Source organism: Notolepis coatsorum, assembly GCF_963971535.1.
Source record: "Notolepis coatsorum genome assembly, chromosome: 19".
In the NCBI taxonomy this organism is placed as follows: Eukaryota; Metazoa; Chordata; class Actinopteri; order Aulopiformes; family Paralepididae; genus Notolepis; species Notolepis coatsorum.
In genome coordinates, this window is record NC_140183.1 from 78,681,057 (window position 1) to 78,705,253 (window position 24,197).

Here is a 24,197-nt window from a genome sequence, read left to right on the forward strand (position 1 = left end):
CGTGGGTATATTTCGAGGAGCTGATTCCAACCGCAGGGGGGACGCGGGGGAAAGATGTGTGGGCCCGGGCATTGCTCATGGAATCCTCCAGAACGGGCTGATGGGGCAGGCAGAGGCAGAGAGATGGGGGCAGTGACAGGGTTCTCTGAGCTGTCGGCCCGTTCAGCCTCCTCAGCAGTAGGCCATGATATGTGGGAGTCTGGATCAGCATGGGGGAGGGGCAGCACTTACTCTCCACCACGCACGCACACACACACACACACACACACACACACACACACACACACACACACACACACACACACACACACACACATTCACACATCTCAGCACATTATAGTTCCTTTCACTGCAGCATCCAGTTTTTTAACTGTCCAATTAAGGCGTCCCGCAGGGGGTGGAAGTAGAACTGTCCCGGAGAATCGGGGTAATTGTTGACAGATTCTGAAGGGTTGTTCTCAAGGCCGGGGCGTCTCAGCCAGCTCTCTGAGAGGGGGTGTGTTATGAGTGGCTTGCACTGTTGTGCTCGTGACGCAGAGGAGTCGTAACACTTCCTAAGCCCAATTGCCTTAGAAATAGAATAAAAGCAGCCTGCCGCGTAATTGAAAGTGTTCCTCGTCCGACCGCAGGAGGTATCATTCCGAGGTATAAAAGATTGGCCATGACAGCTCAATTTAGGGCAGAGGGATCTGCTTCTCAACGTGGTACCGTGGCAAAGTGGAACATTCAAGTTTGAACAAAAGACTAGCCTAGTTAATAGTTTGCAGTTTGTAGTAATTTCCAATTACAATATCTACAGTATACATTCAACAAACAGTGGTGTGGCTGAGGGTATATATCCACCTCCTGAGCTGGGGTATGTAAGAGCATCCTCATCTACTGTAAATGCCTAATTAGCTTTGAATTATTGTTGGTATATTATAATCAAGGAATGCAAGGAAACATTTTTAGATCAACTTGAAAAAAGACATGATAATAATTTTATGATTTCTATATGTTATGGACATATACATATCCCTTAGCTACTCTTACTAGTTACGCTGCTAGCCAGTATGACTACTACCATATTGTCTTTATACCTATATCACTGTACATATTAATATTACAACTCTGTACATGCATCTGATTACACTCAGTAGTACAAATATATATATATTTTATACCCAGTTTAATCATTGGTTGGATGCCAAACTTATTTTTGTTGTACTTTACTTGTGCTGTATAATGGCAATACAATACAAGGACATACCGCTGGTCTAATCTCTGAATCACCTACAGTAGCTTTACAAGAACATAACGCTGGTCTAACCTTGTGAGTCATCTAAAGCAGTGGTTCTCAACTGGTCTAGCCTCGGGACCCAACATTTTCCTTAGTCATTAAGTCGCGACCCAAATTTTTGAACCACTATGATTTATTTCAAATTTTCTTTTTTGCAGTAATAAACAATCTTTCATGCACTGATAAAAACATGAAATAAACACAAAAAAGTGCAACAAAAGTGCAACTAGGGCTAAAAACCCAATGAAATAAAATAATAATAATAATAATAATAATAATAATAATAATAATAATAATAATAATAATAATAATAATAATAATAATAATAATAATAATAATAATAATAATAATAATAATAATAAATAATATATGCTTCTTAGCAGACTTCTTAGCTTAACATAACATACCTACAGTAAGTTTGGGGGAACTAATGGGATAACTGGGGTTGCAACCAGTGGCGTTGTTTCAGTAAAATAAATAGTATATAAATGTGTCAACAGACTAAAGCAGGGAACCACATTATTTTGCATACAAATTATGCTGAGCAGAATGTAATATCATAACTGTCTTTTCACAATTTTCCTTAGGTTTTGAGGTGTGTGTTCAACAGAATGTACAGTAGTATCAAAAGTTACTGAATGCTGAACTGCACTGTTATAATCACTAAGGGGGGTTCTCAAACTTTTTTATACCACGACCCCATTTGATTTAGATTTTTTTTGGCGACCCCACACTTAATGCATCGCGTAATTTCAACATGGAAATAAGGAATATCAAAATAAAAGCACACGATAAACTCGTCACACGAAAGACAAATTACCCCAAAATCTCAGCTGATTAACCTGGAGTGTCACTAACAGAGTTTCGTAATCCAGCTCATTATCAGCACATTTCTCTGCCAATGGGTTGTTTTTGTCTGCAAGGAAAATCTGTTAAAAAAGGCGATTTAATACTCTGCCTCGAGATAGCCACCGGCACCGCTTCTGACAACAAACCTATCCATTGCAAGTCCACGTTACACACAAAAGACCAGACCCCCGGCCCCCTCCCGCGATTATACATGCACAGGATGTAGTGGGATGTGTATTGGAATACTGTGTGTCGGCCTCCGTTGATGAAGGGGCGAGACATGGCAAATACACACATCCTGTGCATGTATAATCGCAAATACACATACATATTTATTTGCCAAGGTATGGCGAGTGCCATGCCTTGCCATACCAAAACGACGCCCCTGGTTGCAACAAAAGTGCAACTATGGATAAAAACACAATGAAATAAAATAATAATAATAATAATAAATAATATATGCTTCTTAGCAGACTTAGCTTAGCTTAACATCACAGGGAACTATTGGGATAACTGGGGATGTTGTTTGCTCCTGACAAGAGTCTCAAAGTCTGGGGTGATGGTAGACAAAGCAATTCTGAGGTCATGCTCAATGTCCAATCTGTTTCTCTGCTTTGTCTTCAGCTGGACCAGAGCTGAGAAGCCACTTTCACAAAGATAGGTAGTGCAATTTTTTTTTTTTTAAGTTAATTATTTTTACACACACATCCGCGACCCACTCAAAATGGCCCCACCAGTTGAGAAACACTGATATAAAGTAGCTTTACAAGAACATAAAGCTCAAATTAAGTAATTTCTTGAGAAAAAAGTGTTTTGGTACAGCCAGAATGTCTCGATTGTAGCATAAGCTAGTCACAACTTAAGCATGTGTGACGGATCATATTGGTCTGCGTTGTGTTGATGTTAAATGTTAATGTCCCGAGGGGGAGTCGAACAGGGGAGCTCCCGCGCCGCAGGCGACGACCCAGGCCGCTGCACTAAGAAGTGAATTCACTCCTAACTACCGTACCTATGCGTCTGTTAACCCTGTTATGAGGAAGTGAGTTTAACTTACCAGCCCGTAATGCCAGTCACTTGTCAACACCCCTGTTTCTGTGACTGTGGATAGACTCACAGGCTTCCCCGTTACACATGTGTTATCAATAGTCTATGACTCACAGAAATCACACACACACACACACACACACACACACACACACACACACACACACACACACACACACATACTGCATATAACCCTTGTTACATATCTGTAGATACTATATCTATACTATATGAATCCAGCTGCATTGCAAGGTAAACACACACACGCCTCACAGGATTTCAAGATTTCACAAAACAAGCACTTTTAGTGGGTATACTTGTTAACCAAATAAAAATAAGAAGGAATTATTTTCACAGGACATTATGACAGAAGAGATTTAAATTCAACAGATTTTCCTCGTAGAAATAAACTGTAATTAACGGATAACGGAAACCCCCACTGTAGAGACTGGGACATGACATAATTAACTAACTTTTCATAATTAATTATGCTTTCAATGCATATTATTATATTATTTAAGATCACAGTCTTATTTACAATGATATATTGAGGGGGACAACGCTCTGGAAGGGTGGGGGTCCAGACCCCCTGCCCCTCCCCCATAATTTAAACCCCTGTGTTACAAAGGGTCAGATTAAACCGAATATATATATTTATTGCCTGAGATCCCATGTATAGTATTTGTATATCGTTTGATATCCCTTGTATATTCTTTGTACATATACACGGAATATCCCTTTACCTGGTACAGGACAGACCATAATATTCGTTCTCCTATTGGAAGCGATCCCCTAGGCGCCAGTGACTTACCCCCTAGAGCCGACTTGAAAGCTGCCGACGAACATGTCCCAACTAGCCCCGGTTCCGCGTAGGAATACGGCTACCGAAATACGAGTGGTACTATTTGTCCACCGGGCATATAGATAGGGCGCAAGAAATGTAGAATTCCTCTTAGTCCTTTGTCCCGTTCAGTCTCGTGCAGTTCCAGTTATCCAAGCAACGTCTCCCCATTATGCAACGTGGGGTAGAGTAGGGCTCGTATTGCCTCAAATAGAGTCGTGTTATTCTACTACGTTTGTTTAACGTATCGTTCGCTACTTACTAGTAAAAGCCTTCATTACGAGTCAAAGACCACGTGAAGTGAGTAATTGTGCGTCTACATAGAGCACTTATTGCCGCGTGCTAATAAGGATAGTAACGTCAAGTTCAACTGTGAACCACGGACCAACCGGAGGATTTACCCCGGTGATTGCAGAGCCACTTTCCGGCAAGGATTATTATTCTTCATTGCTTTGACCAAGCTGCCGGAGCAGAGAACCGTCTACCCCGCTGCTGTGGGATCTACACCTGCCCGTAAGGACATCACTCGAGCCCGTCTCTGTCGGAGCAGAGACTCCACGGCTTCATCTGCGGCGCGCACCCTAGGATTACAGCTGCTGCTTTCCCCGCTGACACAGGGGTGATATCGCCTCCGTGGACCCTTGACTTTGTATAGAGCATTGCCTCCCCCTGCTGGCTTACAACCGGTAGTACCCCCCTTTCAGTATCTCCAGTATCTCTCCTGAGTACCATAGATAATTACTAATATTCATTATTGATTTGCCTATGCACATTCTATTTGCCTTATAAGCGCAATTAAAGTAATGTAATAATACCCTTTTGATGTAATAAATATTCTAAACGAGTATTTGTGTGGAAACTGTGTTATTGTGGAGAAGTTCTCATCTGATATACCTGTGTACGGTATTGGCCAGTAATGTACATAAGACGGTAGTAGTTTAATGATACTAATACTTGATTAATACAGTCAGGGAATTGTACCCCTCAGTTACACCCTGGATATACCTTGATATTCGGTATACCTCCAAGCATACTTAAAAGAACACGCCAACATTTGGGGGAATGAGCTTATCGTCGTCTCCAGAGAGAGACCATAAGATAGATACCCGTTTCCTCTCTGTGCGTTCAGTAGAAAGCTATCTGGCCGCATGTTAGCTTAGCACAATGAATGGAAGCGGACATGACCGGTTAGCCTAGGCATTGTCCAACTAACACCTTTCCCGTAGGCTAACCGGTCATGTCCGCTTCCATTCATTGTGCTAAGCTAGGCTACCATGCAGCCAGATAGCTTTCTACTGAATGCCCAGACGGTAAGCTAATTTCCCAAAATGTTGCCGTGTTCCTTTAAGCCACTGTCCCTGTCCTCATCATCAGGTGAAATAGCCCTTATCCACAACCCTTACCCAGAGGTTCTTTTCCACTTTACTGCCTTCGTTTGGTAGACGCTGCACTTGGCCCCGGCTGATTGATTTATCATTTAAACAAGATTAGTGTCTTTCCCTAGACTGTCCTGTGACATGTCGGCCGATACCACAGCAAAAAAAAAGACAGACCTTGACCAATGAGTCGTGTGTAGCTCTGGCCTGCTGCCCTTAAAACATGATTGTTATCGATAAGGAGACGTTATCTCGTTTTAACTGAACAAGAACTAAATATACTGAGTGGGATGGGGATTTGTTTAATATTGATTTAATAAGATGGTGTATTGACTGCTGTGTGTAGTGGTGTTTTGTTCAAGTTATTAGTGTATGCGATTAATACATAATACGTAATAATAACAGTCAATGAGTAACTTAATGTAATGCAAACAATTTAATGTAATGTATAATTTTAAGTAGATAGTATATGTGCATTGCATTATAATGTACTAGTAGTAGCTGTTTCAAAAGTACATGTGTGTACAGTATGTATGTATAGTTGAATGAAACTCATTCTCCCCAAGAAATAGGCTCCAAATAATTAAATGAAAAGAACAAATGAAAAATTAAAACAGCACTTTCCTACAATAGTACTGCATTTTACAAATGACTAAGTAGTAGAACAACTTTCACTGACAAGATGTCACTCTATTAGCACTAAATGAGGCTTTGTTACCCATACTGTATGAACATTGAACTCATTGAATTGCCTATACTGAATATATACCTGCCTGCTGCCTTCTACAACTGCCTTACACTATAATCGTAATCATATAATCTTAACTACCTACCTCAAACTATAGTCTACCCATATAACTGTATGGTAGCATGTACAATAGTGCTGTATATACCGTATATATACTGTACATATATTTATATTTACTGCATATATATATCCATATATGTTTGAATATACCTACATATAACTCTTTATGATAGTATGTACAATAATGCTGTATACAGTATACCACATAGATATATTTATTCTTACTGTATATATATTTACCCACATCTGTCTGTACATATCTGCATATAACATATCTGTAGATACTATATCTATATCTGTACATATCCCTTACCTACTTGTACTAGTTACACTGCTGGCCAGTATGACTTACTACCATAGTGTCTCTATACCCATATCACTGTACATAATAACACTACAGCTCTGTACATACATCTGATTAGCACTATTAGTAATTTATATATTGTATACCCAGTTTAATCACCTGTACATTGTATATTACTATCGCACTTTACTGTTACATTTGCCAAACTTCTTTTTTACTGTACTTGTGTTGTATAATGACAATACATTTTAATCTAATCTAAAATGTTCATGTTGTAAGGGTTTGGTGCAGAGGAACCAAGTGCAGGACAAAGGCAGGAGGCAGATGACGAAGTAAAAGCCAACACTGGGTATTTATCGCAGGCAGGCAGAGTACAGGATACATGAAGACAACACAGGGGAAGACGAACGGACAAAACTAAACAGAAAAGACACTAACGCTGGTGTCGTGAACAACACAACCAGACAATGACTGACAAAGGGAATGGAACTTTAATACACAGGGGAGAAATTAAACTGGCAAACAGGCAACAGCTGGGGGTGATGACCGATGAGACACATATGAGAGACATACTTCACGTAGATCTGCGGGACATACAGGTGGAAACACAAGCAAAGGGAGAGAAAAACTGACAGGGGGAGGGGGGGAGACGGAGACAGTAAAACAGGGGCTGAAAGTGACGATGGATGGCTCCCAGTAAGCACTAGACCCGATTTCAACGTGGAGGGTATGTAGTAGCCCTCATATAGTCCAGAATATGTCTGGCTAAATATAGACCACTTTTAGCCCAAGCAGCTTAATTCATTATTGCATATTTATAATATCACACAAATGACTGTAAAATGTGTAAGATGCACAACTGAAGTCCATTATTGTGCTAAAATCATTTAAATTGTAATTTCTCGATATCCGGCTATGTCAAGGCTAGATATAGTCCACTTCTAGCCCAAGCATTATTACATATTTAGTATATTTAGAAACAACGACTAGGTATCATCTAGACATCTGCTAAACTTTCCCCTTTAAACCAAATGTAGCCCGATTTGAGCCTAGATGGCTACACTGCACACACATCCACATGTACACACTCACTTTAAACAAACACTCGCCTTACCGCTCACTTTACTCACTTTAGACACTATATTTATCTATTATTAAAGAGATTTTGCACTACATCCATACCTCATTTGCACCCTACCCTAAGCTTTGTACCTCATCTCATTTCTGCATTGTACCTCACTGTTACTCATTTTACTCTGTATTGTATATTGTATAAATGTATATTGACTTTACTTGCTTTCACTTACTTCTTAATAACTTTTTTTTACTTACTTTCTTTTTACTCTATGTAGCACACTCAGGGGCTCTTTCAGAAATAAGCATTTCATATAAAGTATTCTGTATTTTGTTGTGACATATAATAAACAAACTTGAAACTTGAAAACAATATGTACCATATAGACATCTTTTGACGTCCCACACGGTTGACTGGGAAGGGGGGACGCCCTGACACAGTGGTGAAGGAGATGGGGGTCAGTCCAGCCGACAGGCAGGGAAGGAGATGGGGGTCAGTCCAGCCGACAGGCAGGGAAGGAGATGGGGGTCAGTCCAGCCGACAAGCAGGGAAGGAGATGGGGGTCAGTCCAGCCGACAGGCAGGGAAGGAGATGGGGGTCAGTCCAGCCGACAGGCAGGGAAGGAGATGGGGGTCAGTCCAGCCGACAGGCAGGGAAGGAGATGGGGGTCAGTCCAGCCGACAGGCAGGGAAGGAGATGGGGGTCAGTCAAGCAGACAGGCAGGGAAGGAGATGGGGGTCAGTCAAGCAGACAGGCAGGGAAGGAGATGGGGGTCAGTCCAGCCGACAGGCAGGGAAGAGGCCCATGAATCTCCTGGGGCGAATCCTGCACTGCCGTTCAGAAGCAGGCGGCCTCGTTCCACCCAGCTGCCTTGGCAACGCCGCAAGAGCCCGGTAACTCTCTGCTCCGGTCGGGAGGTGTCGGCCTGGCCCGCGACAGCAGCCCAATGCGGCATGACGGGTGGAAGAGTAAAGGCCAAGGGGGGGCGCTGGGCAGCCGGCACGTGGAGCAGAGAGACGGAGACAGTGAGACACATGTAGGGGAATGTTGGACGTCTCCCAACCACCTCCAAATTAGATTAACTGACCGAATTTAGGGACTAAATATAAAAAGGGACGTTTTTCTCTCAGCATTTTTGCGTCTAGCCAGTGGCGAAGAAACAACACACAATGGGGGGACGGTTTCTAAATTTGACATTTCTCTGACTTTCATGGGCGAAGCTGTCTTGTATGTAAGATGATCTATGATGATCCCAGCATTAACCGCCTACGGAGACGCGGCGTGGCGTTCGCCCAAGCAGAGAGAGAGAGCGGGACCGCAGTGATGACACTCTCCCTGTGTGATGACGGTTGTCGTGGTTTGTCTGTGGTGGTGGTGCTGGTGGCAGCATGAAGGAGGAGCAATTATTCCCAAACTGGGTCAAAGACGGGCATGGAGTAATGCTGCCTCCAGGACAGGCTCACTTGGAGGGGAGCGGAGCATGAGGAGGAGCAGGAGGAGGAGGAGGAGGAGGAGGAGGAGCAGATAAATAGATAGAAGATCTGATCAACAGATCCAGGGCACATGTGAAAACTGGGTTTCTTATTAGTGGTTATCGCGGGAGGTTGATCCAATCTGGTCCCAGATCAGAGTGGAGATTGGGTGTGCAGGTCCTGCCACGCCGGAGGTCAGGGCCCGAGGCTCCTGATGGGCTCCTATTGATTGTTGGGGGCGGGGGGGGGGGGGGGGGGGGGGGGACGTGGCGATATAGTTGCAGGCGCACGCCATTGATTTTCTGCACAAGTGCAGGAGTAGAGAGAGCTGCCAGGTTATCTTCTCAAATATCCGGAAGTATTTTTTTGTGGAGTTGACCTTCCCCCGAGTCAAACAGATATATCTACTTATAGCCATTAGCTCGGCAGCAGCCCCATTGGGTTGACTGTGTTTTACAGCATAAGCTTTCCCAAGATTCTATCCACCAACTGCACACACACACACACACACACACACACACACACACACACACACACACACACACTCACACACACACACACACACACACGCACGCACGCACGCACGCACGCACGCACACACGCACGCACGCACACACACACACACTCACACACACGCACGCACGCACGCACGCACACACACACGCACGCACGCACACACACACACTCACACACACGCACGCACACGCACGCACGCACACACACGCACGCACGCACACACACACACACACGCATACACACACACACACACACACACATCAATAACTAACAGAAGGATCCAATTCAGCATGGTCAACAGCAATTATCAACCAATAAATTTTCTCATAAAACTTTGTGGGAGAATCAAAAGTTAGTTGCTGGCTGTGAGACTAGATTTATAATTAAAACAAAATATATATATATAAACATTTAAATAATAATGAATTAAAAAAAGAGAATTCAAAGATGATGTGTGACTTATTTTCTGTATCAAGGTAAGAATGTCTTGGAACCCAATAAACACTGGTATTGTACTAAAAGGTCATTTTGGCATAATATTGCAGACATGTTGTCAAATGGTGAACTTTGACATGTTGTCAAATGGTGAACTTTGTAATAAATTAAACTTTGATTTATGTGAAGTTTTGTCATTACAAAGTCAACACCTTCACACCGGCTAATATGGCAGTATCACTCTTAATGGGTTGGATGCATAGACATGAATTAGGCTAAGCCTAGTTCTAGACAACACAATACATCCGTGATCTCGCACTTAACTTATGATATGCCTATATTGGATGACATTTAAAGACAAGTAGAGGCTTAAATTACATCTGTGGAACTATCCCAGATCTCCCTTTGCTCCAGAATGTCCAGAATGAACTCTAAGCAAACCTGTTGATTGATTGAACATCTTATTAACAGATTGCAGAATGGGTACAATACAGTACACCTCAATACACACAATTGTTAAGGGGATGCAGACCAGAGAAAGACTTTCGTCTTGTTTACACCAGGGTCCCCCATTTTCAATTCATCATAACATGTATATGACATACATGACATACAGATAGACAGTACTGCTACATCTATACATTTATGACATACCATATTTACAAATACAGTACTGTTTGTGATACAAAAAGGCAGGTTGGGGGAAACTGTGCAACTGTACAAGCAAAACTGTACATTGGAATATTGACGAAACCTTACTTGGTCCCAAGAAGAGGGTCTCTCTTGTTTGAGCCGAATCTGGGTTTAACATGATTTGTGGAGCTCCCTCTGGTGTTGTGGTCGTCGTATTCACTGACCTTTGGGAAGTATTTTGACATGTACCTTAGTCGTATAGTGTATCTTGTAGACCAGGCCCATTGTAAGTTGCTGTATTCTGTTCTCTACTCTAAGCCATCCTAGGTAGTCAAAGTGGGCAGGGGTGAGGTGGGTTCTAGGAGTAAGGTCAAGTAGTAGTCTGACCAGTTTGTTTTGTGATGTTTGTAATCTTGTTTTTAGCGCCTTTGAGGTGCTTTGGTACCATGAGGTGCAAGCATAGTCATAGTACCCTTGAATGAGTGCTCCTACCAGAGTCTTCAGGGTATTCTTGTTTACCAGAGAGGAGATCCGGTACAAGAATCTAGTTTGTTGGTTGACTTTTTTTATTACATTGGATGCCATTTTGGAAAGATTTGCCTCTAGGATGGAACCTAGGTATGTAATTTCATCTTTCCTTGTGACAATATTGTCACCCACTGTAACTGAGAAGCCGTCGGTCTTGCTGTGTTTGTTATTTGATCCGAAGAGAATGGACTCTGTTTTACCCATGTGTAATGATAGTTTGTTATCAGCGAGCCAGGTGCAGATTCTGCCGAGTTCTGAGCTGAGGGTTTTTTCAACCTGTAACTTGTTCTTGTCAGAGACCAGCAGGGCTGAGTCGTCTGCGAACAAGAACAAGTTGCAGTCACAAGCTGATGACATGTCATTTGCATAAATTAGGAACAGTAGCGGTCCTAGTATGCTTCCTTGTGGAACACCACAGCTCACTGGGAGGGGGGGGATAGGGTACCGTTTACCTCCACCATCTGTTCTCTCCCCTCCAGGTAGGATTGCATCCATCTCACTGATAGACTATCAAAACCAATTGCTTTTAGCTTGTCAATCAGAATGGGGTGATTGACAGTGTCGAAGGCCTTTTGTAGGTCCAGCATGACCATGCCGCAGTATTTGCCCACGTCCACCTCTTGTTTGATGTGGTCGTTCAAATAGAGAAGGCATGTGTCAGTGGAGTGGGATGTTCTGAAGCCAGATTGGAATTCGTAGATTAGATTTTTTTCCGCTAGGTACTTTCCGACCTGTTCGTAGAAAAAATGTTCCATGACTTTCGAGATGGAGGTAAGAATAGAAACAGGGCGGTAGTTGCCTGGGTCTAATTTGCTGCCCTGTGAACGTCACATCATTCTGGAGGTGCAAACCTATTTGTCAAGGCCACTGCTTTATTTCTAATCCCATGCGCTCACTATCCTTTATTTCCCCCCTTATCTTAAGCCCAATTCTAATGCACGGACTCCTCCGGGCCTATTATATTTATTGTATATTTACTCAGGGCCATCTTATATATTTATTTTTCTGTACACATTTTAATTAGAACTTCAAACACTTTAGCTGCGGTCGGCTGAGGCAGGGCTTCCCTTTGATCAGGCGTCGCCCCCCCCCCCCCCCTCTCCTCCTTCCCTCTGGGCATCTTCCTTCTAATTGGCTCAATGCTGCTCGTCTCGTCTGTCAGTCAGCGCGTCTGTCTATCTGTCCGTCAGCGGAGATGAAAGCAGATGCGGCGTTCCATAGGGCTCGGGGGCTGCGGGTTGCCATTTTGAAGGGTTTTCGGGGGTCGGAGAGCAACCATGAACTCCGTCTCACTGTGTTATGAATCTCACTGTTAAAAGGATGGCCTGAGGAGCAGACGTCACCTTTCATTGCTCCGGCCCCTTGCCAGGGGTTGAGGCACGGTGAAGGGCTACACGCGCCCCCCCCCCCTTTTTTTTAAGATTTTTTCTTTTTTTAGATATAGATTTTACTCGGGCACGAGAGATGAGTCATCCGTGTGTCAGAGATACTATGCATGCGTATCTCTCCTCCACGATCCTTGCCAGGAGGGGGAACAAGGCTAGAGGAGCTCACTTGACGTCACTCACAACTCCTGGTTTCTTGCCAGAAAATGCTAAGTTTAGTCTGCCCGTGTTAGGGGTAGATTATGTGCTTGTTTGAGCTTTGTGTATGGAGCTTTGTCCTGTCTCACCTCTCCCCCTCCTCCCCTCCCCCCTTCCTGGGCTCTCCCCCTGCACCGTGTGTTAATGTAGTGAAGTGGTCCAACGGTCAATGAGCTTGTATTAACACCTGACTCCTATCCCTGCTGCTGTTTGTTCCTCCATGTTGGCTCCCCTGGGCTCAGGCAGAGGGAACGGATCTCACGATCAATACCAACAACATCCTGGAAGGGGGGGGGGGGGGGAGCATGTATGGAGTGCAGTCTTCTACATACTGTCGTATGTTGCCATACATCTCCCTCTTCATCCACCCTTTCCTGTCCTCCACTCGGCTCTTAGCAGTGTTAACAAACGGGGCGTTGGCAGTCAGTCGATAAGTCAGACTTTTTATTGGCTCCCACTGTCACTCAGTCCCAGGGTTCCTGCAACGACGGAGCCGGTATGGATCTCCCTTGGACTTTAGGTTTGCCAATATTCTCTCACAGTGTGCAGTGTGAGCTCGATCGGCCCACGGCACGCATTAGCCTGAAAGTCCTCATCCTTTCTCCACACTCGTCCTCCTCGTCCTTTCTCCCTGTCGATCTTTAGCGCACTCGCTCTGTCTCTCTGTCTCTCTGGCCTCTTCACACACACACACACACACACACACACACAAACACCCCTCCCTACGCTCCTCCTAATGTGGATAGTAGTGGAGTGCATTTGGGAATGATCTATGGCCTCTCCTCCATGGTTCAGTCTCAAACTCAATAATATCCACCACTGTGTTGGTATCGACTCCTCTTCACCTCTCTCAGGACAACAATAACTAAATCTTCTCTCTCTCTCTCTCTCTCTCTCTCTCTCTCTCTCTCTTCTCTCTCTCTCTCTCTCTCTCTCTCTCTCTCTCTCTCTCTCTCTCTCTCTCTCTCTCTCTCTCTCTCTCTCTCTCTCTCTCTCTCTCTCTCTCTCTCTCTCTCTCTAGGCCCTGACCATGGCTGAGGTGAACGGTCCTGGCCCCCTGGTGGCCGAGCCACAGATCGCCATGTTCTGCGGCCGTCAGCTGCTTCACATGAACCCGGAGGCCGGGCAGTGGGAGCCGGATCCTCAGGGCCGGCAGGGCTGCTTCACAGAGCCCAGCCAGATCCTGTCCTACTGCCAGGAGGTAGGGATCCCAAACGTCACAGCGCCGCCCGCCCCTCCCCTCCCTGCAGGGGGGGGATAACATAAACCCAGGGGGGGGGACTGTAAATGAACACCGGCCTAGTGCAGATCAATACCACTATAATCAGCATTATCAGAATTAGAATCACCTTTAGCCCTTTGAAGTACTACAACCTAAACACCGATGATGATTTTAAGACGAGTTCTGGAATTCCAAGATATTATTCTGATTGAAACACAAAAAAACTATTCTGATAGAATTAAACTAACTCACTTGTGCTGTGAAACTTCACAACCTTTAACCTTTGACGTGTACAACCTGAGTACTGGACATTCTGTCACAGCTACTGGTCATTGAAAGCTGTGGAGCTCTAGAATTCTAAGGGAACATTCCTCCCAAAAATGTAGACCTTACTGGGGTCAACGGCTGAGTACTCACTTGTATTTGGAACTGGTCCAAGGGGGAATGCAGCCTAATTGACAATGAATTGTATATCAGATATAGCCGTAGTACACAGCAGATAATTAAATGTTGTGCTTTTTCCTCTAACATGGTTTGTCTTATATCTCTCCTATCTAATCTATATATTGGACTATATATAGTGGAGCGATGGTGGTGTATAGGAAATATATTTCAATATTTCCTCAACATGTGTGCCGGCCGCCATCTGTCTCTCTCCCTCCTGTTACCTGACATGTGTACTCCTGAAAGCCTACTGTGATCTGTAAAGTAATCAATATACACATTAGATCAAAAAGGGACCCACTTTCCCCTGAAAAACACACACACGCGCACACACAAACCCAGTAGGACACTGTAAAAGGCAACCATACGCCACCTGGTGGCAGAATCGGGCACAGGCGGGAGAGCAAGCAGCAGTTATGTTCTTGACTCGACTGTAATGCGATTAGCCGGCACATTATGCATCTATGATTGCTTTGCCATGAAAGCCCTCCCTGTTTTTTCTTCTGCCTGACATTTGTGATGAAAGCATCTGCGCGATGCTTTCAGACCCCCTGCCAACTGTTTCTCGCGGGCCATTAAACCCCATTATAGGTTTGTGCTTCGTACTATTGCCCCGGATTTTAATTGAAAGTATTCAAATGTGAAATTGGGGAATATTGAAAGACGTTCGGCGTTCAATGGGATCACGGCTCGTGGTGGAGTTCGCTCTGCAGACAGGGTCACTGTGGCTTTAGACAGAGACCAAGCCCTGTGTATAATTAGAGAGAGAGAGAGAGAGAGAGAGAGAGAGAGAGAGAGAGAGAGAGAGAGAGAGAGAGAGAGAGAGAGAGAGAGCGTTGTGCGGCTCAGTCCCTCGTTAGCCTCCTCCCCACTGACTGGACTCTCCTCCTCCTCTTCCTCCTCCTCCCATCCCTGACACCACCGCCTTCATCCCACCTCCTCTCTCTCCAATGTGTCCATCTGTCTGTCTCCATTCCATTGTTACATGTGTGCGTGTGTGTGTGTGTCTGTGTGTGTATTTATGTCCAGATGTACCCAGGCCTGCAGATCTCCCATGTGGAGGAGTCGTCCAGCCCTGTCACCATCCCTGCCTGGTGTAAGAAGGGGTGGGGCCACTGCCAGACACGCCCCTTCATCGTCCTGCCCTACCGCTGTCTGGGTAAGAGCACAAGCCTCCGTCCACCAGCGATACCTCTTTTTCCTCCTAATTGACCTATCTCAAACCCTGTCCCCTTTTCCCGATCCTCCAATCACAACGGTCGCTTCCCTTGGGGGCGACAGTGGCTCAGGTAGGTAGAGCGGTCATCTGGTAATCTGAAGGTTCGCCTTTCAATTCCCGCTCCTCCCGGCTGCGTGTCGAAGTGTCCTTGAGCAAGACACTTAAAGGTCAACCTTCACGTTGTATTTTTGTTCAATAAACAATGTGGACTAGGCCAACAGTGACTTTCATGAAGAATGGGGGAAAAAAGTATTGAAATTGACCCAGTTTTAGCGTTTTTATCAAACATTTTGTCTGCCCAACACAATCACCACGCACGTGCATATTTTAATCAATGGTTCATAACGTGCGTGTGTAATCGAAATGATCGTCACAACAGGTGCAGGGCACCAGGGGGCTCACCAGGGGGCGCTGAGAGTCACACACAGCTAGTGGCAGGCACTGATTATGCTTGCTACTACTAGCCGAATGAAAATGTATCTGTTTCACCTAACACTATTGCTCCGTGATTATAGCCACCCATCTCTAAAGCCACAACCACGTTACCATATTTGTAATAATGTAAATCATTGTGTCGTTGTCCACATATTGTGTTTATAACGTTAGTAGCTAACATAGCTTAGCTTGATAGCTATTGTGCTAACAAAATATCCCGACATCCGGCTCGCTGGCCGGCATGAACGGCCGACCCAAAATGGTTCTCTCCTCTCTGTACAGAGGAGGGCCCATGGACGCGACAACGGCGACAATGGTGGCAGCCTGTAGGGTGTTCGAGCCCGTAAAGGCTAGTGGTACACGATAGCTATGAGCTAACAACGGCCGCCGCTGTTGTCGCGTCCACAAGCTCCTCCGCAGGACACCCGCGAGGACGGGGGCACACAAAGAGGAGAGAACCATAGGCTAACGTCAGTGTAGTGGTCCCGACTGTAGGCAGCAGGGACCATAGGCAGGGACGGCGGAGCTATATAGGCTAACTGTGATGCACCGAGTGGGCCACCATTGAACTAGTACTATGACCCGGACGGGCAAGGCATTTCCTGAAGTGACGTCACGGCCGTGCTAGCTTTTAGATTCGGCTCATTAATATGCACCTGTAGTGACGTCGGCGTTTGATAAGCTTTTTTGATTCGCGCGCGCATGTTATTCGTGCGTGGACCTTTTTAACTCTTTCAGAGTGGCATTTCCGGTGTCAAATGGAAAAAAATAAATAATGAAATTATATACCAATGATGTAAACTACCCATAATTGATCAGTAGGGTTTAACCTGGAGGTTGGGCTTTAAAGGTGCTCTAAGTGGTATTTCGCTTTTCTCCATCCTCCAATCACATGTCTGTCACACAAACCTTGTCCAAGGTAAATGGTAAATGGACCTCATTCATATAGTGCTTTTATCCAAAGCGCTTTACAATTTACAGTATGCCTCACATTCACCCATTCACTCACACATTCACCGACATATTGTCATTTAGTTGACGCTTTTATCCAAAGCGACTTACAGGTTCTGTACAACAAGTCAGCAGCAACAAGTTAGAGGTTAAAGCTACTGTAAGTGGTGTTTTCTTTGTTAAAATAATAGCTCTATATTCCGACAGCCATCACTGATATAGTGTTTGGTCAGTAATATGGGTCTCCCAGTCCTTCCGCTCTGCAGTAAACAGAAAATACATTTCCTGGTATCCCGTTCCCACTTCATCCAATCAGAAGAGTAAAAAAAATGTGTATGTTTACTGCAGAGCGAAGGGACTGGGAGACCCATATTACTGACCAAACACTCTATATCAGTGATGAATTGAAAATGGGGGACCCTGATGTAAACAAGACGAAAGTCTTTCTCTGGTCTGCATCCCCTTAACAATTGTGTGTATTGAGCTGTACTGTATTGTACCCATTCTGCAATCTGTTAATAAAGTTTTCAATCAATCAATTCAATCAATCAATCAAGTGATGGCTGTCGGAATGTAGAGCTATTATTTTAACAAAGAAAATACCACTTACAGCAGCTTTAACCTCTAACTTGTTGCAGCTTTAACCTCTAACCCATAGGTGTCAAACTCATGGCCCGCGGGCCAAATGCGGCCCGCCACGTCATTTGATGTGGCCCCCCAAGAGCTCTGGTAAAAATAAAAAAAAACGTTTTTTCTTTTTTTTCTTTTTTTTTTAACATTAATCTTGGGTTAAAAAATAGCGGCGTTAAAATAATTGTGGGTTAATGCGTTAATAAAGCTTTGACAGCCTTAGTTATTACACATTCTTACTAGTGCTGTCAAACGATTAAAATATTTAACTCGATTAATCGCATGATTGTCCATAGTTAACTCGCGATTAATCGCAAATTAATCGCATTTTTATTTTTTTATTTTTTTTTACCTTAAACAGATCTTTTTCAAGTTCCAAGTTTTAATACTCTTATCAACATGCGAGTCAACAAATGCTTGCTTTATGCAGCCATTTAACACAAAAGGATGACCCTCATGCATTGCAAATTTGCATCAAATTCAAAACAGAGTGATGCACAAAATAACTTAAAAGAAAATAATAATTTAAAACAATGAATAAAGTGTGCATGAAATAATAGGGGAAAGAAAACGTTAGGAACTTGTTACATTCACACACACAAGGGCTGATTAATCACACACCCCCCTCTCTCCCTCACACACACACTCTCCCAGCTCTCTTTCTCTTTTGCCCCTTCCTCATCTCTCTCACCCCCCTCTCTCTATATCTCACTCACACACACACACACACACACACACACACACACACACACACACACACACACACACACACACACACACTTCAGAAACAAACATATTATCAATGAGAGCATCAATAATACACCTGAGTGAAGTCTAGTAAAAAAAAAAAAAAACATTTTATTTTTTTTAGTTAATCTTGAGTTAAAAAAATTAGTGGCATTAATAGAATCGGGAGTTAACGTGATATTAACGCGATATATTTGACAGCCTTAATTCTTACACATACATGTGTGTTGAACATCTGAGGTATTGATCAAGTAACAAAGGAAAAAAGCCAAAAGCACTTACTCCTCAGACATTCTTTGACAATTTTACAGCCCAAAATACAAAAAAGATCCAGGCGGAATAGGTAACAAAGGGTTGAAGAAATATTGTCTGAACTGTCAGATGCAAGCTGGCTGTGTGACATAACCGAGCATCTCGCTCAATTGAATAAGAAGCTGTAGGGACGCAAACAAGTCCCACCCAAAACTTGACCAATATAGTTGTGAACTGAGACAACCCTTATTTTGTTATTTTTGAGTACAGTTACAGTTGTGTGTTCATGCAGACACATAATAGCAATTTCATTACGAATTGAAAATGGGGGACCCTGATGTAAACAAGTCGAAAGTCTTTCTCTGGTCTGCATCCCCTTAACAATTGTGTGTATTGAACTGTACTGTACCCATTCTGCAATCTGTTAATTAAAGTTAATTAAACTATCTTCCATTAGTTGGATGTATGGCCTCTGCAAGGTTGTGTGCAGCCATTTGTTTTTGTAACATCTGCTACATCTGTCCCACGTGTTCTTTGCAGCTCACAGTTGTTAGTTCTGCCCCTCTTGACTGTGACAAAAAGGTTTTGAACAAACTTAATGTCATAGCTTGTATTTGATGATATTCTTCTTTGTTATTTACTTGAATGGTTTGATCATTGATTGATGGAGTAATATGGGGTTCTGATAAACTAAAATAATTTGTTAAAATAACATAAGCTAACATATATTTTTACATATATGCAAATGCATATGCAATATGTATAACTTGAATAAGTAATAAATACAGAAACAACATGTTTAACAATATGTAAATGAGTAGCTACATTTATTTTACATTACATTAACATTTATACGGTCTTTGGCCCTTTGAGGGCAACCATAATGCTGATGTGGCCCTCTGTGAAAATGAGTTTGACACCCCTGTCTAACCTGTAAGTCGCTTTGGATAAAAGCGTCAACTAAATGACAAAATGTCTGTGAATGTGTGAGTGAATGGGTGAATGTGAGGCATACTGTAAGTTGTAAAGTGCTTTGGATAAAAGCGCTATATGAATGAGGTCCATATACCATTTACCTTGGACAAGGTTTGCGCGACAGACATTTTGTGATTGGAGGATGGAGAAAAGCGGGCAGGGTTTGAGATATGTCAGTTAGATTCATCGTCCACCCATGCTGTATACTTTACAATCACAGCAACTTTGATTGATTGATTGATTATCATTGATAATTGAACTTTGGCTTTAAAGGAAAAAATCTACTAAATAGACTTCGGTTTTATACGGTTTTAGATAAATCCAGAAGTGGACGGTGGATAAAACCGGAAGAGCTATCTTTCTCTCTCTCTCTCTCTATCTCTCTCACACACACGTACATGCACTCTCTCTCTTTCTCTCTCCCACTCTCATTCCTTATTAATGGACGTGTGTTCAATTTTTCAAATATGCCAATGAAGACTCCCAGTTTTCGTTCTCCTCGGCTTCTGCTTACATCTCTGGCTGCTCTCTACCCTCCCTCTCCTCCCTCTCTGCCCTCTCCTCCCACTCTGCCCTCTCCTCCCTCTCTACCCTCCCCTCCCACTCCTCCCTCTCCTCCCACTCCTCCCTCCCCTCCCTCTCTACCCTCTCCTCCCACTCCTCCCTCCCCTCCCTCTCTGCCCTCTCCTCCCTCTCTGCCCTCTCCTCCCACTCCTCCCTCCCCTCCCTCTCTGCCCTCTCCTCCCTCTCTGCCCTCCCCTCCCTCTCTACCCTCCCCTCCCTCTCTACCCTCCCCTCCCTCTCTACCCTCTCCTCCCTCTCTGCCCTCTCCTCCCACTCCTCCCTCTCTACCCTCCCCTCCCTCTCTACCCTCCCCTCCCTCTCTACCCTCTCCTCCCTCTCTGCCCTCTCCTCCCACTCCTCCCTCTCTACCCTCTCCTCCCTCTCTGCCCTCCCCTCCCTCTCTACCCTCCCCTCCCTCTCTACCCTCTCCTCCCACTCCTCCCTCTCTACCCTCTCCTCCCTCTCTGCCCTCCCCTCCCTCTCTACCCTCCCCTCCCTCTCTACCCTCTCCTCCCACTCCTCCCTCTCTACCCTCTCCTCCCTCTCTACCCACTCCTCCCTCTCTGCCCTCCCCTCCCTCTCTGCCCTCTCTACCCTCCCCTCCCTCTCTACCCTCTCCTCCCTCTCTACCCTCTCCTCCCTCTCTGCCCTCTCCTCCCTCTCTGCCCTCTCCTCCCTCTCTACCCTCTCCTCCCTCTCTGCCCTCTCCTCCCTCTCTGCCCTCTCCTCCCTCTCTGCCCTCTCCTCCCTCTCTACCCTCTCCTCCCTCTCTGCCCTCTCCTCCCTCTCTGCCCTCTCCTCCCTCTCTGCCCTCTCCTCCCTCTCTGCCCTCTCCTCCCTCTCTACCCTCTCCTCCCTCTCTGCCCTCTCCTCCCACTCCTCCCTCTCTACCCTCTCCTCCCTCTCTACCCTCTCCTCCCACTCCTCCCTCTCTACCCTCTCCTCCCTCTCTACCCTCTCCTCCCTCTCTACCCTCTCCTCCCTCTCCTCCCTCTCTACCCTCCCCTCCCTCTCTACCCTCCCCTCCCTCTCTGCCCTCTCCTCCCACTCCTCCCTCCCCTCCCTCCCCTCCCTCTCCTCCCTCTTCTCCCTCTCTACCCTCTCCTCCCTCTCCTCCCTCTCCTTCCCCTCTTCCCTCTCCTCCCTCTCCTCCCTACCTGTTTCTCCCATGCTACAGTGGGGGAGTATGTGAGTGAGGCTCTGCTGGTTCCTGACCGATGCCGCTTCCTCCACCAGGAGCAGATGGATGCGTGCGAGAGCTACGTCTACTGGCACAACGTTGCCAAAGAGGTACTTTCGGTCACACAGTGGCCATTTTGCTCTTATGTCATGCTACGGTCAGGCTTCCTTCCACCGCGTTCCCACCATATGCAGTTCCCACATTGAAGTTTATAGATACCGATTCATAACTGGAAGCATCTTAAGTCCATTTGAAGCTAGAAAGCAGATTAGCAGGGTGCTTATTGCCTCGTCTTGTTGTGTTGCGCTGTGTGATTTTTATACGTTTTCTTTAGCTTATTTCTGTATACAACACCTGGCGTGACTGTAAATGAAGGGAATCCTCAGTTGCCTTTCGAGTTTAAATAAAGGTTTGAAATCAAATTGAATAACGGGAAGCATTTGAAGCTAGAAAGTGGATTATTATTTTATTTCGTCTATCACAATTCAAGCTTCTTTGATACATTTTAACACATAACCAGTAGCCACTCACACAGCAGTGCACAAAGCCTACGATAAGTGATGTGCAAAAAAAAGAAAAAGAAAAAAAACAGACATTGATGATTTGTAAATGGGTATAATGTAAGTGTAGATTTCTGGTAGAAATCCAAGCTTCACTAATAGATTTTACAGAAGTTAACAACTCATGCAGCCTACATGATTAGTAACATGACACAACGACTTGTACAGTGAGCATTTCCATATGAAAAATGAAATACAGTAAAACGATAGTATTCTTGTTTGTGTTTTTTCCTTACATCCCGCCTGCATTGCGCTGTATAGAACCTCCCCCCGCCATGCCAGCCTCTACCTGCATCAGTCTATGCCATCATCTAGATCAGGGAGGGGCAACTGGCGGCCCGCGGGCCGCATGCGGCCCTCACCGACGTTCCATGCGGCCCCAGGCCAATATATATAAAAAAAAAAGTATATATTTTTTTTATTTTTTTTATTTTTTTTATTGTATTCGACTAAGAAGAGTTGGCAGTCAACTATGGCTCCTTTCGATCGATTAGTCGACTATTTGACTAATAGGGGTCAGCCCTAGTGTGCACATATTCAACGCTGTTGAAAGTGCCGTGCAGCAATATGGGGGTTTTGATAAACTGTCGGCTGTTGTTACCGATGGATTCGCCGGGCTTCTAAGGCAGAGTGGCGTTGAGTGTCCAATACTGCACTGCATTATACATCAGGTAAGTTCGCTAACATAATTTCCATCTATTGTGCATCACTATAATGACCAATGCGAGTCGAGTGTAGTCAAATTAAATGCGAGAGTCGTTAAATCGTTTTTCTTTTTTTTTTATCTGATATAGGAGGCTCTCTGTGCCAAGAAGCTTGAATACAGCCATGTTATGGATTTGGTTACCAAGGTTACCAATCTAATTCGTGGAGGCAACAGGTCACTAAACCATAGAAAGTTTGTCTCCTTTTTGGAAGAGATGGACACTGATTATGGCGACTTGCAGCTACACACAGAAATCCGATGGCTGAGCCGTCGGAAAGTACAGGAGCGACATTGAAACACTGCAAATGCAATTCAATGATCGGTTTGAAGATTTCAACGGCATGCAGTCACGGATAGCGCTGTTTGCCGGCCCCCTCACCGCTACGGTGTCAGAGCAGCCCCCACCGTTGCAGCTTGAACTGTGCGAGCTACAGTCAGATCCTTTTTTTCAAGCAAAGAGAAATGAGAGGGGAATTTCGTTTTGGAAACTGCTACCTGAGCCCCGCTTCCCACTCCTCAGGGACTTTGCCCTCTCTATGGCCAGTATGTTTGGGAGCACATACATACGTGAGAGCAATTTCTCAAACATGAAGCACATCAAGTCAAAGGAGAGAAACAGGCTGTCGGATGAAACATTATTTCATCTGATACAGATTGCATGCACAAACATTGAAGTTGACATTCCTGCTATTGTGCGCCAAATGGAGAGACCACAAGTGTCTCATTAAAGACAGGGGGGGAGGAGATGATGAAGAGGTGTAGAGGGGGGGAAGGAGATGATGAAGAGGTGTAGAGAGGGGGGGAGAGATGATGAAGAGGTGTAGAGAGGGGGGGAGATGATGGAGAGGTGTAGAGAGGGGACCATTATTATTATTATTATAACCATTATTGACCCACTGTGGGGCGAGGGTGAATGTCATGCCAGTTTGATAAAGGGTCAATGGGAGGCATGTAGTATTGCACTTTACTTTACTTGCACTTTACACTACTTTTGTAGTGTTCAGATAACACTAATAACACAAACACAAAGCAGCATTCCTGCTGCATTTCACTACAACAGTAAATCAAAAGTGCAATAATAAATGATTTTGTTAAATGTATAAACTTGTATCCTGCTACTAAACAAAACATTCCTGAGTGCTTCATATCCATAACATGCATTTCAGTGTTATAATGTTTTGTTTAGTAGCAGGATAAAAGTTTATACATTTAACAAAATCATTTATTATTGCACTTTTGATTTACTGTTGTAGTGAAATGCAGCAGGAATGCTGCTTTGTGTTTGTTGAGCAGTGGGCTTTAAGTTCATACATTTATTTTATTAGAAGCCTTAATTATAATTGATCATTTTTGTATATATTTGGGGTTACAGCAATACTTTTAAATTCAGCTGTTTATAAATTCATAAAGTTGAAATTGCATTACTAAATGCATTTGAAATGGAATAAAAACAAAGTTACAACACATTATAATTGTTTATATACCTTATTTATCACATCTGTGACTATTATGGGCTATTTGAGTGATGGGGTACTACTGGCGGGACTGCCGATAAACAATGCGGCCCCC

General features: G+C 44.3%; 1 protein-coding gene across 2 annotated transcripts in view; it reads left to right on the forward strand.

Annotated features, from left to right (window-relative positions):
- aplp1 (amyloid beta (A4) precursor-like protein 1) overlaps positions 1-24,197 on the forward strand; it is a 159,732-nt gene that overhangs the window by 78,727 nt on the left and 56,808 nt on the right. For both annotated transcript variants that reach the window (XM_084336351.1, XM_084336352.1), the window contains exons 2-4: positions 13,765-13,944; positions 15,439-15,568; positions 21,360-21,472. In XM_084336351.1, the coding sequence (XP_084192477.1) occupies positions 13,765-13,944; positions 15,439-15,568; positions 21,360-21,472 (423 nt within the window). The remainder of the gene's footprint in view (positions 1-13,764; positions 13,945-15,438; positions 15,569-21,359; positions 21,473-24,197) is intronic.